At 43.4% G+C, this 15,553-nt stretch overlaps 1 protein-coding gene across 15 annotated transcripts in view; it reads left to right on the top strand.

The window, feature by feature from the left end:
* LOC126580902 (protein NDRG3) overlaps nt 1–15,553 on the top strand; it is a 35,972-nt gene that overhangs the window by 13,698 nt on the left and 6,721 nt on the right. For 6 of the 15 annotated variants that reach the window (XM_050244233.1, XM_050244234.1, XM_050244248.1 and 3 more), the window contains 9 exons: nt 2,775–2,988; nt 6,337–6,432; nt 11,291–11,484; nt 11,584–11,704; nt 11,788–11,929; nt 12,132–12,311; nt 12,387–12,507; nt 12,653–12,771; nt 13,543–13,627. In XM_050244233.1, coding sequence (XP_050100190.1) covers nt 2,783–2,988; nt 6,337–6,432; nt 11,291–11,484; nt 11,584–11,704; nt 11,788–11,929; nt 12,132–12,311; nt 12,387–12,507; nt 12,653–12,771; nt 13,543–13,627 — 1,264 coding nt within the window. In that variant the 5' untranslated portion in view covers nt 2,775–2,782. The remainder of the gene's footprint in view (nt 1–2,774; nt 2,989–6,336; nt 6,433–11,290; nt 11,485–11,583; nt 11,705–11,787; nt 11,930–12,131; nt 12,312–12,386; nt 12,508–12,652; nt 12,772–13,542; nt 13,628–15,553) is intronic. The other 9 variants (XM_050244243.1, XM_050244242.1, XM_050244244.1 and 6 more) reach the window with 5 other exon arrangements.

Genomic DNA, 15,553 nt, shown 5'->3' on the forward strand with positions numbered 1-15,553 from the left:
GAAGATAATGGTTATAAAGTAAAGATTTTCGATACAAGGAATTGCGCACTCAAAACAGATTACAGGCAACGTCCCTGATGTCTGAGTCGCAAATGGCAAGACAACAAAGCGGCGGCTCAAGGTGGTGGGCTCGAAACAACACCAAAAGCCTGGGGCAGCGGATACGAGCATGTCGTTTCTTTGTCTTGGGTGATGCCGGCGAATGAATCAGAACCACTTATCGAATCATCTCGCTCCTTCGCCCCAATGATGCTGGAGTTAGTGCAAGACGATGGAAGAGGAGGCGACTGCCATCTGTGATTCAGATTCAGTGTGATAGCTTTGATGTTTGATGATGAAATTATCAATCGCATTTTGGCGCCTGTGAATTGTTGATGTAAATGGAATCAAATAAGGTGATAACCGGAGGACGTATCCCGGAGCCATCCTGCCAGGTGTTAGGTGTCAGCTGTTACTAACTTGCTGTTTGCTGTTGCTGCTGCTGCTGCTGCTGGTGAGTGACGCAAGATATTTCTAAGAAAATCCAAAAGTCATAGTGGATGGCAAACTATTTACCACGCGAATAATCAGGTCGTTGTGACGAATGACGACTCACGTTGGGCAGTGAGGTCGTACTTGTCGCTTGTCCGGTATCATATGATTCCGGCATGATTCCTGCTACCCTTGCCCCCGTTCCGTGATGGTTTTTATACGGTGTGCGCCTGCGATGTGGTGCTAATATGCTGAAAAATGAGACCATTTTCATCAACGACCGCAACTCCATTCGTCACCGCTTCGTAACGTAACGCAAAGCACGCAACAAAGCGTGCGGGCATACCGAGGCGCATCTTGAGGCGATCTCTGAAGCTGGTGGCTAAATTACGGTAAATAGCAGGTCCAGTTGTTGGTCCAGCCGATGGTCGTTTCCTGTTTTCCTCGGCCATAAATCCAATTCCAACTGAATTATGGTTGGCTCCGCGCAATATGGCGTAGCACAAGTCCCGTCTATCTCTCTTTCTCTCTGTCTGGGTTCTGTGTGCGTTCGCGATCGCGAGTAGGTGTATAACCGAGCAGCGGTAGTAGTTGCGTGCCGTTTAGCTGTTGTGTTCCTGTGCCTGGGTGTGTGTTAGTGCCCGGTTGATGCACCATTAGCCAACGTTGCCACAATGATTGAAAGACAACGTTTCGTTTCTGTCCGCCTCACCGCTGCGCAACCGTTCATTCCAGTTTACGTCCCATAGTCGGACGGCTCGCGCAATAAGCTGACGGCAGTAGCGAGACAAAGGTCCAGATAATTATGGAGTAAAGAGCTACTACGACGTTCATATTTCTAGCCGGAGGCCCTTACGTGACAAGAGCGCTAGCGACGCTATCGGACGGGGGCAGATATGGATAGAAAAGCTTTATTATCAGAGACCCCTTTCTAAGCTGTAGTTGCTCTAGAAAAGGTTAATTGCAATTAGAGCGCACCTCGTAGAATGCACCTTGACGGATCGGTTTTGACGTGCACCGTACTTTTCTGCCACATTACTCCTAAGGTATGCACTATGATCTGGAGGTCAGTAGTGAAGTTCTACCAATGTGCCTCAGAAAATCGACAGCTATCTACTGTAGATGAGTTATGGTCAATGTAGCACCTAGTACGGTAGGAGAATTCGTTCAGAGCTTATTCGTTATGTTCCGTGATAAACCGATCACATTATTTACTGTGCTTCGATGGTCTTTTTCACGAAATCTGCTTTACTTTGTATTCGTTTTACATACACCGGTGTGCACTTATATGTCATTCGTTGTTAAAGTTGTTATCGTAAAAAGCATATGCAACGGTGGAACGGTTGCCTGCCTTCTTCAGATCTTTCTGCTGCAAGATACAAACATTACTCTCCCTGGATGCTCGATTGTTCATTAATCATCTTCGCCTAACACAAGAACACACGCCCACAAACACCTAAACATTTTAATCCGAGACGAAAATTTTTACCACTTTTTATACCACTTTCACTTCCAATTTCTGTTTTTTGTGTCTATTCCCCTTTTTTTCGGAACCATTTTGTTGTTGTTGTGGGTATTATGTTAAAATGATTACGGTACGGTGCTTGATGATTATATGATGATGGTGATGGTTTTTGTTTTGGTGTTGGTTCTTTTCGTTTTTCTAACTTTTTCTGCTTTATTTCCTGTTTATGCCACTGTAGTCGCTTGTTGTACTGCTGTTAGCCTCCTATTAAACTCTCATTAGTTTAACTTTCTACCGAACGTGATTCTGTTCTCTTATTGTTGTTTTCGATTTCTCCTTTTTCTTTCTTTTCTCTTTTCATTTGTTGGCGATTCGGTGGCGAAATCCTTGCTACTACTTTTATTTGGCGCGTTTGGTCTTTGGTTTTGTTTTTCATTTTTCCTGTCTGCGTGCGCGTGTGTGGATTTTTGTGAAAATGTGTTTGGGTTCTCGTTTTTTTTTCCAATTGGCTCCTGTGTGTTCTTTTCATTGGTTTTCACTTTTCTTTTCCTTCTTATCAATTTCTTCTCTTTTTGATTTTGAACTGCGGCTGCGGCTTGGTGCTTGCAATGTTTGCAATGCGCGCTGCACACACGAAATTGCTGGAACCAAATTACATTGCTATCGCTTGCTGGCGTGGCTGGTCCGCGGGACGCGCAACCGCAAATTGGAAAAAACGCAAATTTGCAAAAAAAATCCGCTATCCAAAAACAAACAAATGCCAAAACGTTATCACAAACACAACCAACCAACCAACCAACCTTCCTCTGACCACCCGTTCGCTGAAATACGGAAACAGACCAAGCAATGCCCCAGTCCGACGGTGGGTACGTTTCGCTTGGCGGTGGTCCCAACTCGATCTACAACTCGACGACCGAGCCACATTCCGGCTCGAAGTCGGTCATGGAAACGGTAAAGCGCGTCATCGGGACAGCCATCGGGGCCCAGGACAAGCACGGCTTGTTGGAGCGCGAATCGGCCGGTGGACCCCAGCCATACATTGTCAGTGCCAGGTAAGATCGCCGTCCCGTCCCGTCCCCTCCGCTCTGCTCTGGTAGTTGTCACCTTCTTGTGCTGGTGCTTCTTGCTGCTTCTTCTGAACCACCTCTCTGCTCACTTCTCGCTTTGGTGTAGTCTGGGTGGCACTTCCTCATGGATCCAGTGCTTGTTCCTGTGTGTCTAGCTGTATCCCTTCAAGCTCTGTTTGGTTTTCACTTCCCTTCTCGTCTCCTACCTCTACCGCACTTCCGTCTTCTTGCCTCTGCACCACGCCGTCGGGAAACTTTCTTCCATTTTGCTTTGCGGCAGCAAATCGGTTTCCGCTTCCGATTGTATCTACCATTATATTCCTCGTTCAAGCGCCCTCTACTCCCTTAATGCACGCCGCCTCATTCCATCACCACATGACCATCATCTTTAGGGGCAAACAATGGCGGTTCGCTTGATGCATTCGGATCGATTCCCACTCCGCGATAGAAAGAGAGAACCTTTCTCCAGACCACCACCTCGCGTAATAACAAGTGGTTGCTGCAGGAGTTGTGCCTCGACTCTCCGATAAGGCATCCGGAGACCATAATTTGGAGCGTTGCCAACGTCGCCAGCAGTGCACGGGGTGATCGTTTTGGCCTCGGGTCGCACACAATGAACAAGCGAGAGTCAGAAATCAGGTCAAAGGATCTGCTTCTTTTGCTCTCTTTAGTAAAACATACCAGGATCCTAGGGGAGAACCAAAGAATAGACTGTTAAAAATAAATGCCCTCATCAAACCTAGCTGTGCTGTTGCGGCGGTAGAAGGTAGCATAGCTTGTTCGTCCATTGTGCCCCTCACAGGAGCACACTCCACTCCCGAAGCATTCGGGAACCACAACGGAGGTCATATGTTCACCTAAGGCAAAGAAAAGGGCCTCAGGGCATGTTCGCGATTGTTAGGAAAGCATGTTGCATAACAATAGTACGCCACTACATTCAGCAGCTTTGCCAAATGAGCATTGTGAGGGTTTACCGCCCGGGGAAATGGCAAACTTTCCTTAGGAATCCCGCTCCCACACAACCTCTCCCGTACTGTGCACGTATTACGACAACAGCTGCCCGCCGCCCAGCATGGGATGGCTTGTAAATGCTGGCGTTAACAGCGATCGTCGATATTTCTTGGAACTTTTTTGTTCATTTGTTCTGGTACACTATGACTCACTTGGTTACTTTATTGGGCCGACGACGAAAAACTTTCTGCTAGAGTACTGAGGAGAAGGAAAAAGTGGTTTTCCAAGTAGAACACATTTCACTGCGAGCCAGAAACTTGAGATGTCCAGCGGGAAAATACTGCGTAACATCTTCTGCGAGTTCTTAATCACTTCTTGCTTCACAGTTGTGCGAAACTCGGTGTCTGCAATGTACAGGGCGGATCGATTCTAAGACCTTCACTGTGTTTGGTTTTGTGGCATTATCATCAATGTTTGGTCTTGATTGCAATCCATTTGTTCAATTTGTAATGCTATTTCTTACGATGTGGATGATTTCTTTTCTGGAGTTTTCTAAGCAAAGAAATGCTGTAATGGAATTCTATCCGATTAATAGGCAAGGTAAATGAGCTATATAACCCTCCGGAACCCGTAGACTGTCCCCGCCTAAAAACCTATGTCTGCAAAGTTTCCAAGTCCGCAAGTTAATCTGTTGGATGATGAAACGATAGTAACGTTGTAAAAAAGTTCCATCGAATTACTTAACCCGTATGATATGGCCCGTCTGTGTCTACGGACGGAGATACACATTATTGGTGAGTTAGCGTGTGCCTGTCATCGATCGATCGGTAAATTTGTTATCACAACGACGCAGTCATTACATTGTGCCCAAACCCAACCCTCAGTTCGTACCGGTATCAGGGCAAGCTGCGGTTCGCTGTGGCCGCATGGGGTTCCTTTTCTACGCAGCGACATTCTACGCTGCTGCATCGAAGCGCTTATCTTTACTTACTTTAGGTTTGGGTTCGTGCACCACTCATTGTTGGGAAAGTTTGGCTGAGATTGCTCCACCGGTTTCTGGGGTTGTTCACCGGAGCTGTATGTGTGCATTTTATTTTGCTTGCTGGCACACACAAACGGATAGTCTGGTTAGATACTCGGAATGGTGCCGAAAGAAGGTTGATTCACTCTGAGAATCCAGTAGTGTGTTTATTCTCTGCCTCTGCTTGCTTGAACCGGCTACCAATTGGAAGCAAATTTGCACACAATTTCAACGAGGTCAACGAGGTACCAGAGTAAAACATTCAATACTACCAAGTCACTTGCTAATTGCTTTGTTATTCAAGTTTGATTGCATGATTTTTTAGTTCAGTTAGTATGATGATCATATTTAATGTGGTTCGTATTGTTTCATCGCAATTCTACAAAGTTTGCTTGCATTCTATCGCTTCATCTAAAAGTTCGAGCGTTTCCAGGAATACTTGTGCAAACCCCGTGTAGCTCGCTTTTGTGTCGCTACGAATCATCGAGCATCATATTATGATCGTGTCAGTGAGCAAACGATTGGATTTTGTGCACGAACTCAATGCCGTTGCAATGACGACGATCTACGCCTGGAATATGGAATTTGACTAACGAAGCGATACATGATGGATCGCTGCCTGTATTTTACGAATCTAATATATTTCCTATGAATTATTGGAAAAATATAAACGAACTTTTGATGATCCTTGGTGCTATCCAATCTCTTGATGTATTCCGAGAATTGCGCCCGATTGTGACCGTTTTTCGCTTTTATGTTTCTGCCTCGTTCATGTTTGCTGTTATTTGCATCCGAATGTCATCAACGCCATTATCGTCCTTCCATCACTTCATCTCTATCAATACTAAGCAATCATCGGCGCACATCAGCAACGGCAACGTTTCTTAATCAATAATCAATGCCTGGCCAGCAGGGTACAGAAAGCTCAGGGTTGACAGGATGACAGTCAGAAGCGCAGAGACATATGCCCTGCAAACCAGAGACAGAAGATCAGAATCAGCTTCACTTTACTTTGTCTCGTCCTATCTGTACTTAATCTGTTTAGCACCAACCCCCCCCCCCCCCTCCCCCAAAAGCATTCCCACACAATTCTACAACACATAACCGTGAGCGAAACGAGAATTCCCGACGTTCCATTTTCCAATTCTATTTCATTTCTTCTACTTTACCCCATACTAACTTTTTGTATGTGTGTTTCTGTTCCCTTTTTCTGTTCCACTCGTTCAATTCCATTTCGGATCCGGATCCATTTTTGTTTTTTAACCGCCTCTCCGCCACCCGCTATCCCTCCCAACTGCCCTCGATTGGTTCGATTTTTGCGTTTACTTCGTTCGATTTTTCGGCCTCTGCATGTGATTTAGTACTAATTTCAGAGATCGCGACAAAACCGGCAAAGCAGCGAACGCCAGAATGCCATCCGCACCAGCACACACTGCCGAGGAAGCGCGCCTGCTTGGGTAAGATTTATGCATTTTCTTATGATTTCCTTGCTTTGGTTTTCGTGATTTCGTTGTCCGGTTTTTTTTTCGACCTTCCCGAACGCAGCATGCTTTCATCCGTGGAAGCAAACCAAACCAACCCGCTCGTTGGCATGGCAATGAATTCGATTTTATACGTTTGGTGCTTGTTTGAGGTTTTTCGTTGGAATCCTTCGGTTTAGTTATTGTTTCTACCGAAATAACATTTCAGTTCCGTTTGTTTTTGTTTTCTGCTATCTCACTCAACCAACCAAAAACCCGATACAACCGCTGTTGAAAGGAACTCAAAATTCTCAAAATACACACACTTTTGTACAAAGCCAAAGGCTACCAGTTTATGATACGAGAACAGGAGAACTTACTGCAGCTCACACTCACTCCGAATGGCGTGCTCTTATCATATGCTCTATTCTTGCTCATCTGCGCGTAGTGCTCTCTCATTTTGTGTAATTCCTTAAATTATTTATCCCTCCATTATAGATCTACAGCTATTGAATTGAATCGCTTCGCTGCATTCTGTGTGCAGAGTGGTGCAGAATGCAAAGCGATTTAATTTCTTCTATTCTCTAATTCACCAACATGTACATAAAAATCAATGGAGGCGCCACGTTGGCCACCGATCGGCTCCTAGGGTGCACGTACAGCCAAATGTATGAATTCACAGGTGCTTAACCACTCCATGCGAATGGCGGTTAGTGTCATTGCGATAATGTTTAATCATTTTCCTAGTGTCGCTTCCTACGTATTTTACCAACAAACGCTGCTCAGCTACACTTTCAAGAAAAGAGTAGAGATCTATTTAATTTTAATCACAAAGACGCGATGGATGTTGTTTTATTTTTCTTTTGCTTTTCAACACTCAAACTTTAGCGTTAAATTGTGTTTTATTTCATTAACGTAACGCAAAAAAACGAAACTTCATCTTGAAACGGCAGTGGGGCAGTTTTCTTCGGGAATGCTCGAATCCTGCTTCCCGGAAGTATGTTGCATCCGTTTCTTATCCTTCCCTCTGAAGGCAATTAAAAATTGCAGCTCTAGCTCCACCGCCAGTCCACCACGTCGTTTGAACAACTTTTCCCATTATTACATTTACCTCTGGCCTCCATCATGCGCCAAGCCAAGCATTACCGACTATCCTGCTCGCCGTGGTCCATTAGCAGAAGAGGATGGCCAATGCGATCGATGTAAGATATGATGATGCGTACGATGAAAATGTGTCGATAATGGACAAAACGTGGCATCGCCCGCTGAACGATGCACAAATGGAGCGGCGATCGGGTGCAGAGTGGTTCAATTATGCAACAATTTTCATAGCAAGGCTCCCTTCCACCGACTTGCAGCGTACCTGTGACCCGCGGTACGTCTGTAATATCGAAAGACGGATCGATAGAACAACTGCAGGTGGCGGTATTGGAACGGTGCGGTCTTTCGTGGTATCCTGAAAGTGCCCCGATATGAAGCATTTTCCTGGTGCACTCTGACTGAAGCGAACTATTTCCAGCCTTAGATGTAATATACGAAAGAGCCACTCTTCCTTTATGATGCGGATAGGTTTTTGCCACAGGCACTGGATGGTACGATGCAAAAAGCTGTTGGTTTTGTATGAGATACATGCTTCAGCATGTATATATTGTATTACATATGGAGTTTATATTACATTCAAATGCATGCAGCGCTTTGAAAGACAATATTTTGCTACATTGTGGGAGATGTTTCGCAGAAGCTACATCTATTCACACTTATAAATTATCTTGTCCAAGGCAAAATGAAACTCTCTGTTTGCTCTTTCGATGGCTTTACCATTGGACTGCTTTCCTTTCCCTTTAGCATAGATATGAGACATCTTTCAAAACAAAATGACTCACCGCTCAACTGCTTCATTACGCAGCTTTGCACGCAGCAACGAACACCATGGGTTCGTGCATTCAGGAACGCTATTATCACGACAAGAATGGCCAGGGAACCATTGTGAGTGTGGGCCGCCGGAGCGGGAGCTTATGCACGAGTTGTTCCACCCTCCGGCACGTGATTCGCGAATTAGCAGCAAGTCTTTCCACGCTGGTAGCAGTTGAGTAGGCTGGTTGCAGATAACACTTCGAAAGTAATTAGAAAAACACCGAGTAGCGTCGGGGACATGCGGCAGAAACGTAGTGACGCTTCGCTACTTCTCTTACCCTCAACGGCGCACCGGCAGATGAATCTCCTGGGCGATGGAGTACCTCATTCTTACCTCTTCCTGGAAGTGCTACGCGCCACTGACTATGCTGATAAGTTGTTTTTTCTCGTTTTTCGCTCCATATTCTTCAAGAAAAGACTTAGGAACGGCCCTGAGCTCGAGCGAGCGAGTGGAAACAGTTTAATGGAGACGAAGTTGAATATCATGTTTCTTGGATTACACAAAGGATATCACTTGAAAAGGATTTGTAAACACACAACTTGACTATCGTTGTCGAAATGAATGATTCAGCCTTTCTCCGTGGAGAGCTGCCCCACAATTCGGATTGCGATGTAAATTCAACAACGTTGTCGCTGTTTTTTAGGGTTTTTTTTTTTACAAAATCTTAACAAGAAAATCGTACTACTAAACGGCATTCTTGTTCAATGTTCGGTATTACGAATGTTTTCCTAAACTTCAGAAAATCGATCGCTCAGCTGCCAAAGGTTTATCGCTTTATCTGACCAAAAAATAACGGTTGTTTTTTCTTGCGTCAGACTTAGCCTTCCCAGTTCCAGCTTTACGCCATCGAATGTAATAAAGAGTTTCATCAGCATTTTGTCATCGTGGACACCGTGACGCCTGTTTGTCCGGCTGAATCATCTATTTTTTTCCAACTTTGCTCATCTTCCCAACATACACCGTGGGAACAGACGGTACATGGCACACGGCAGGAGGATCCGCTTTTCGGTAAACCTGTGTCCTCTAGCGGTGACAATATTTGGCCTGTCAACATCATTCTGCTGGTGTTGGAGGGTTGATGTGTAATCGTTGTTTTATAGCGAAACGCGAACGAATTAATTAATCCATCAAATACAGATCACTCATCGTCCTTTTCGAGCCAGTTTTGGATTCTGCTGGTTGTTTACTTGGACCAAAAAAAATGGATGTTATTCTACCATCGGTGATAATGCCACCAGGAAGAGATCAGCTTAAATAGCACAAGATAGTGGCATTTTGGTACAGTTCTATCGATTTTTCAGTTAGTAAACAAATCTGAGAAATATTTACGAAACTCTATTTTTTATTATCCAAAGCAGTATCATCCTTTGCGTTGATCGATGAACATGGGTACGATGGGTCATCGCTAAAGAAATGACCGTTGACTAAACCTGTGACGGAAATTGTTCCAGGATGTGTGCATCAATGGAAGACCGTAACGGTGGCTCCTAATCTGTTGCTTTCGGTGCTTTCCTGGCAAAATTGTCCTACACAGTACATTAGAAGCATTCCATGAATAGCCCGACAATCGTACGCTTCGCACGTCGTCACTTGATTTGACACAATCGTTTCCAGTAGCTTCCGGGGAGGGATGTGTTCTCAGTTATATCAAACCATTCGGAAATGGAATTTCTGTTCCATTTTGGTCCAGCTCGACCGACCAAAATCATCCCACATGTTTCGCAAGCCGAACGAACAGAGGCTGTCCGTCGGTCCAGGAGAGCTATTAGGCCAGACCATGGATCGAATTCTGTTTTCACCTATCGGTCACCATGGCTACAATGCTACACACAGTAGCTGGCCGCCAGTCTGTCGACGCTGAGTTCGATTTTTCCACCTGGTGGCGCCGACGTGCTATTTGGTGGAAAACGAGATCCTATTACCTCTGGGAGCCGGTTTCACATTAACGACCGATAGGGAAAACTATTCGGACGAAAGACGAATATCGATGGATTTGATTTTTTTGCTTTTTTATTTTGTATTGGCTCCCTAGAGAATGAGGAAGCTCGAAAGAGGGACATTTGCTAAAAATAAATGACATCATATGGCATGCGACTGATATTGAGTTGTGGAAGCTTTTGTGAAACGAGAACAGTCCTTTCTAAAACACAGGCGTGATGCGTGGCAGAGGCTAGCTGGCTAGCTGAAATAATAAATGATAGAATTTGACTTCCAACCGAGTCCAAATGGCCGAAGGTATTGGAGATATTCGTGAACACCGCCCTGGTTGGAGAACTGGTTGATTGCGTAAGAATGCGAATCGAAATGAAAACATTTTTCAAAGCTGTACTGAAATAGTTCAACAAGAAAACCGAATTCGAAGAGTTTATGGTTTATTCTTTCTTAGTGTAGCTAAATAGCTCCTACTGATAGTTTAAACAATAATTAACAAAAAAAATCTAGTGTAAAAAAAATCATAAAAGTCTCAAATAGTAAAGAGCAATTAGAATTTGCATGAAGTAGCTAGCTACTGATATTGATTACATGTTATTCAAGATAAGGAGTGCAAAATGAGAGTTTTTTTACCAAAAGCGATGAAAATTAGTTATCGAACTAATGTAGCCGTTCTGCTGTTAAAGTTTAAGCACTCGATTTCGACCATGTAAATCAGTCCAGCTCATCGTCGGCTTGAAATCAGCCTCCCAATCGGTATGCACTCCACTGAGCAGAAATGTGTCACCGACCGGCCATGCATAAGTCGATAAGATAGTCGAGAGGACAGTTAACATAATAACGAAGGTCGGCCCGTGTGTAAAAGACGATGTGATGCGATCGGGCAAGGCTGTTGTATGCGGAAAACAAGCGTTCATCAGATGGCGATATGTTATAATGATCCGAAAACCGCCTTTTCACCGGCTCCAACTGACGCCATCCGCTTCGATCCTCTTTTCTCTGCCGCAGAGCGATGCCGGTTGACCCGATGGATGACATTGAGCTGCGCTCGGTTCAGCTACAGTACCCGAACCAGCGGGGTTCGATAGTCGGTTCGTGCGATCTGCGCCGTGTACCAACGGACAAGGGAGACATCCTGGTGGCGGTGCAGGGCGATACAACGAAGCCAGCAATCGTGACGTACCACGATCTGGGATTGAACTGTGAGTGTTGTGATTGCGGCGTTTGCGGTTTGCGCCGGTGGTACGGTGGTAGTGAGGATGCCCTAGTTATTGTCAAACTAATATTGTCTTTCGTTTCAGATGCATCGAGCTTTGCTGGATTCTTCAACTTTCCTACGATGCGCGCTCTGTTGGACAACTTCTGTGTGTATCATGTGAACGCTCCCGGCCAGGAGGAAGGAGCCCCAACGTTCCCGGAGGAGTGAGTACCACCATTCGTGTAGAATAGCAGAAGCCGGTGTGAAGCAACTGTCACTACAAATCGTATCCTTTTGTTCCTTTCAGTTACGTGTATCCAACGTTCGACGAACTGGGAGCCCAGCTCCTGTTCGTGATGACACACTTTAATTTAAAATCCATCATCGGACTTGGTGTCGGCGCTGGAGCTAACATTCTGGCGCGGTTCGCCCTAGCCAATCCGGACAAGGTGAGTTAAAATTCATGAAGTTTCCTCTTTTCGTGTTTTGTGTTTTACAAACAAGACGCAAGCAATTCCTTTACGGTGTCTTTGAATTCTATTTTTGTTTTTAACTACTCGAGTCTCATATTTTAGAAATTGGTACGACAATAATTCTATAACACACAAACTGATCATCGCTTCTGGTTCGGTACTTCCTTCCCTCTTGCAGGTCGGTGCCCTGTGTCTTATTAACTGTAGCTCTACGGCGGCAGGATGGATCGAGTGGGGCTACCAGCTGTTGAACACCCGTAATCTGCGTACCAAGGGAATGACCCAGGGCGTATTGGACTACTTGATGTGGCATCACTTTGGTCGGAATCCAGAGGAGCGTAATCTGGATTTGGTTCAGGTTGGTTGAATCGTCCTGTAATCGGATGATTTCAAAAAAGATGCTAACTTATATCTGTTTCTACTCCATCATCAGCTATATAAGAGCAACTTTGAACGTTCCATAAACCCGGTTAACTTGGCCATGCTGATTGATGCTTACATCAAGCGTACCGATTTGAATATCGCTCGGACACCATCCGGATCACCACAAACAGGTAAATCTCTCGAAATGGTAGTCAAGTGAATATATTCATCTTATCGCGTTTTCTGACTCATTTTATGAAGTTTATTTATTTTGATTATGTCGCTCTCTTCTTAAAAATTATCCTTCTGAAATGTATATTTATTTCTGGTTTTTAGTAGCCGCACCATCGCTGAAAATGCCCGTGCTGAACATTACCGGTGCTCTGTCACCGCACATCGATGACACGGTAACATTCAACGGTAGACTAATTCCCGAGAAGACTAATTGGATGAAGGTAATTTCATTTTAATTTCCCCATCAACCACGCGTCGCATCATGCTCCGTAAGGGATGATCACATTTTCAGGACACGTCACAACCACAGCTGTGATGGAGTTTAGTGACGTATTACTGACTGTCTATGTAATATATGCGTTACACCTGTAAAAGCAAAGGAAATTAAATCATTAAAATGCACGGGGATGCATTAAAATGTAGATTTTTTAATCTCCTAATGAATTATACGTAGGTGCTATCGAGTTCACATATAAGGTGGCCTTTATGCATTATATAATTTAAATAATGCATTGAGTTGACGTTCTTCAATTCGTGTTACCCGACTTTTATACTATTCTCTGAAAAATGGGAATGTCATTCGATATTCTTCATTGTAAATGCCGCTCTTTACTAGTTATCATTCAATGTATTTTTCGTTTCGTATGCTAAATTACTTTCGTCGTAATCCTATTTGCCTAACCTATTAACGAAAAGCAGTGGGTCTTGCTCAAGGTTGTCCTTTTCCAATTTTTCGTTGCAATCATTGGAAATCATTAGTTGCTTACAAAAGTAGTAGTAGATAATCATGTCTTTATTTTTACGAAATGTATTTTCTTTCTGTTCGAAGTACCTTTTTCAAATGTGATTTAAGAACGATAAAAAAATGACTAGAACTAACTAATTTGTGATTGTGACACATTACCATTCTGCATTATAAAATTTCTACAAAAGTAAATTCCCTTTGCGCACATTCGTCAAACATCTAACTTGAACATGTTTTTTGATTTTAGATTTCCGATTGCGGCCTGGTACTGGAGGAGCAACCTGGCAAACTGGCCGAAGCGTTCCGGCTTTTCCTCCAGGGTGAAGGCTACGGTAAGTGTTGATCTTTTCAACTATCCACACAACAGTACTAGTGATGTAAGAGTATGCGCGCATAGTACACACATTTGAAAAGAAAATAATAGATGAAAAAAGATAAATCCCCATCGAGAGCTATTGGCTTATCTCGTGAATCAATAGACACAGTAAACGGCAGTGGAAATAACTGAAAATCATTTACCAAACAAGCCACCTAGGGTGGTCAAGGCACAGAAAACAACGAACGAATGTCACATGCTCCCACAGACAGACACTGGCACACATCACGGATCACGCTGATCAGGCACATTTCAGTGCGCGCACATACATACACTCACACATAGGTGCGGCGGAAAACCGGAAAGCCCACCACCGACTCGAGGGAGAAGTAGGCTAGCGTATGCATAGAAACGGCTTGTTACAAGTGGAACCACCGGAGCAGCTTTTGGCTATCATGTGATCAGCAAAGCTAGTCACTTATCAGAATTCACATCTGGTCCCATTCCTCAAACGCGAATTTGCTCAACGAATGATCCAGGCGTTCAGTACATTTTGCATCACATTCGCTTAACGAGAGATAGTGCATAATACACCTTATTACTTTAATGAAACAAAACTGCTATCCTGCTGCCACTCACATGCCACATTTGCTGAGATCGGATCGGGGGAAAAGCGAACGACAACTAGTACTGCATTAGGTGCTCATAATCATCATTATCATCAAGACTCCTTTCGCTCATGCTCCTCGTTGGTGCATATGAGTTGAAGCTATCCTTACTCCAAAATTGAGTTAAACCGAATGTTTTACCGCGAATACGACCCTCATTAATACATCTCATAGACAGAAATAATTGAAATAATATTTCTCGTTAGCATTGGTTTCATTAAAAATTAATATGATCGCTGTATGTGTTCAATATTTGTACCAACCTATCTGTGAGCATTGCCCGGCCACAGAACCGATCAAACATCTCAGCTCTCGTTAGGAGTACCGTTCGAGCATGAAGGACAGCCAAGGCTTTGATGCTCTTTCGTTGTATCCATTTTCTCTTTTGATTATCAATCAACATTAGGAACGAATGTTATATTAAACCTTTAAAAAACTTGTTTATTTAAATAATATTTATTTGTCAAAGATATGCTGGAAAGTTAACCTTCTGACAGGGTTTCGCGAAGTATAGTTATTTTACCGTTGCTATAAATGTTGCTAAACTGTTGTAACGAAAACAAACCTAGCCAAAACTGTTGTGTTAAAACAATATGTTATGATAAATGAAATGATCAAAAGAATATTGCAATAAAGAAAAAACGAAAAGAGTATTCGATGCTTGAAATGCGAACAAATTTTCAGAAATAATTTGAAATCAATACAACTTGCCCAAAGCATTAAATTTAGTTTTGGTTTTGATTGAATTTCTACCTTCAATGTTCATCTATCTGCTAATGGTTCCTCGCGATGGATGCTGGTGGATGATCTTTGCATCGTCAGTTGTCACTTGCTAATTTTAGTAGTTAGATCCTTATACAAGTTTGTGTATTGCAGGGATAATGAAAACGGAGTGTTTATGTATGTCGGAAGCGTAGGTGTGTGTTGATGTGTACTGTTTTCTATTTTTCTATTTGTATCATTGGTTCTACGCTCTTTTCTATAGTACAGCAAAAGAGGAAAAGGATACAAACTATTATTTAATATCATTTCGACACAAAATTTTCGTCTTTCATTGGAGATGCTTCATTTGCATTCAATTGACGGATTTAGGTTGATAAATTCACTGAATTGGAATCCTCCCAATGCACTTTGTGTTGTTTTCGCCTAATGAATTCTGGCAACTATTGGTTTCTTCTTACTTTAGGTGTTCATTGAATTCGAATAAACAGTACTTTAACTTTGTTTTCACCGACTTCCTTCATTGGTTATGCACATATCATGCATCCCTTCAT

Source organism: Anopheles aquasalis, chromosome 2 (genome assembly GCF_943734665.1).
Source record: "Anopheles aquasalis chromosome 2, idAnoAquaMG_Q_19, whole genome shotgun sequence".
In the NCBI taxonomy this organism is placed as follows: Eukaryota; Metazoa; Arthropoda; class Insecta; order Diptera; family Culicidae; genus Anopheles; species Anopheles aquasalis.